Source organism: Panthera uncia (genome assembly GCF_023721935.1).
Source record: "Panthera uncia isolate 11264 chromosome B2 unlocalized genomic scaffold, Puncia_PCG_1.0 HiC_scaffold_25, whole genome shotgun sequence".
Lineage (NCBI taxonomy): Eukaryota > Metazoa > Chordata > Mammalia > Carnivora > Felidae > Panthera > Panthera uncia.
The window spans coordinates 490,463-492,698 of NW_026057581.1; the positions used below are offsets into that span (position 1 = coordinate 490,463).

Sequence of the window (2,236 nt, forward strand, 5' to 3'; positions counted from 1 at the left end):
CCAACTTCCTTCCAGAATTTGGCAATCAGAACTTAGGCTGTGAGTACAGAGGTGTCTCCAAAATTGCAGCCACTGTTATCACAGAAGTTCCTAACACAGACTGCAGGGCTCACAGTGTTATCACAGAAGGTCCTTACACAGGCTGCAGGGCTCAGAGTATTATCACAGAAGGTCCTTACACAGGCTGCAGGGCTCACAGTGTATGTTTCTTTCTTTCCTCTTGGGTTGTGTGTGCATCTTTTCAAAGAGCAGATCTGCACAGTCCTTCGGTACCTACCCGCGAGTTAAAGCTTTTTTCCAGAGGGTTCTCCAGAGAGCTGCCTTGACCTCCTTGTTCCGCAAACTGTAGATGATGGGGTTGAGCATGGAGGTTACCACTGTGTAGAAGAGAGCTAGGAGCTTATCTGTTCCTGGCGAATGGCTGGCCTTGGGCCTCAGGTAGGTGACAGACCCTGAGCCGTAGAAGAGCGTCACTACAAGCAGGTGGGAAGAGCAGGTGGACAGAGCTTTCCGGCGGCCTTCAGGTGAGGGCATGATCAGCACGGCAGCTAGGATTCTGCCATAGGAAGCAATGATCAGTAGAAATGGGCTGGAAATGCAAAGAACGGCTACAACAAAGACCGCGGCCTCATTACGGGATGTATCCCCGCAGGCAAGAGCCAGGATAGGGGGGAGGTCGCAGAAGAAGTGGTCTATTTCACAGGGGCCACAGAAGTTCAAGGAGAAAATATAGTTGGTCTGGCCCAAGCCTACCACGCAACCCACTGCCCAGGAAACCACAGCCAGCTGGGCACATAGCCCACGGCTCATTCGTGTCGCATAGTGTAGTGGGGAGCATATGGCCATGTAGCGGTCAAAAGCCATGGCCGCCAGAAGACAGCACTCACTGATGGCGAACAGCGTGAAGAAGAACATCTGTGTGGCACACCCCTCGCGGGAGATGCCCTGGGCCTCACTCATAAGGCTCTGAAGCATCTTGGGTATGACCGAACACGTGTAGCCAATCTCCAAGAGAGACAGGTTGGCCAGGAAGAAGTACATGGGCGTGTGGAGGGTGGGGTTGGTGCAGATGGCCAGGGCTATGAGAGCGTTGCCCGTCAGGGAGGCGAGGAACATGAGCAGGATGAGGGTGAATAGAAGCAAGCACTGCTCGGCAGCGGCAGAGAACTTGGCGAATGCAAAGTGCTTGACAGACTCGCTGTTGTCCTGCCACTGGGAACAGCTGAGGTTCATGACCTGGGAAGGGGTCAGCAGGCAAGGATTCATTCAATATAAATGCAAATCTACCTCTAAAGAGCGCTGGTACGCCAGGTAGGTACATTTCTTACCTGCAAATCTAAAACTCAAAAAGTTTGGAAGTTACACTCACCCTCACGCCTTTAAGAACCAAATCCTACTCTGTGTTCACAATGCCAGCTGATCTGCTAAAAAATACACCTGGTCACCAAGCATGACATTGAAAACAAACATTAACTCCAGCCCATTTCTGTCTTCATCTAGTCTGACCCAGGAATTGCACTACTAGGTATGTAGAGGTGTGCTGTTTTGAAGGGGCACATGCACCCCAATGTTTATAGCAGCACTATCAACAATAGCCAAAGTATGGAAAGAGCCCAAATGTCCATCAACGGATGAATGGGTAAAGAAGATGTGGTATATATATACAATGGAGTATTTCTTGGCAATCAAAAAGAATGAAGTCTTGCCATTTGCAACTACATGGATGGAACTGGAGGGTATTATGCTAAGTGAAATTAGAGAAAGACAAAAATCATATGACTTCACTCATATGAGGACTTTAAGAGACAAAACAGATGAATGTAAGGGAAGAAAAGCAAAAATAACATAAAAACAGGGAGGGGGACAGAAACATAAGAGACTCTTAAATATGGAGAACAAACAGAGGGTTACTGGAAAGGGTGTGGAAGGGAGGATGGGCTAAATGGGTAAGGGGCACTAAGGAATCAACTCCTGAAATCAATGTTGCACTATATGCTAACTAACTTGGATGTAAATTTAGAAATAAATAAACTATTTAAAAAAAAGTCTAACTTATAAACTAATTAGTGAAGATTTGCTCTTAGCAGAATCTTCTGTGGCCATCCAAGAGCACAGCACAAATTTCCTTCTGTTTTATTCATGGAGTTCCCATACATTTAATCACTGAGCTTTATCAAAAGTATTTTATGGGGCCAGAGGCAGGTGAGTGGTTTCCAATGTTCTTATACACTTTATT

At 46.9% G+C, this 2,236-nt stretch overlaps 1 protein-coding gene across 1 annotated transcript; it reads right to left on the bottom strand.

Moving 5' to 3' along the window:
• Positions 1–273: 273 nt before the first annotated feature.
• On the bottom strand, positions 274–1,233 carry LOC125908479 (olfactory receptor 10C1-like). The gene has a single exon (XM_049611321.1). The coding sequence runs from the start codon at positions 1,231–1,233 to the stop codon at positions 274–276; it is 960 nt and encodes a 319-aa protein (XP_049467278.1).
• Positions 1,234–2,236: the final 1,003 nt, after the last annotated feature.

Excerpts from the sequence above, each read along its gene's own strand:
- LOC125908479 (XM_049611321.1), bottom strand. The coding sequence starts at position 1,233 with ATGAACCTCAGCTGTTCCCAGTGGCAGGACAACAGCGAGTCTGTCAAG.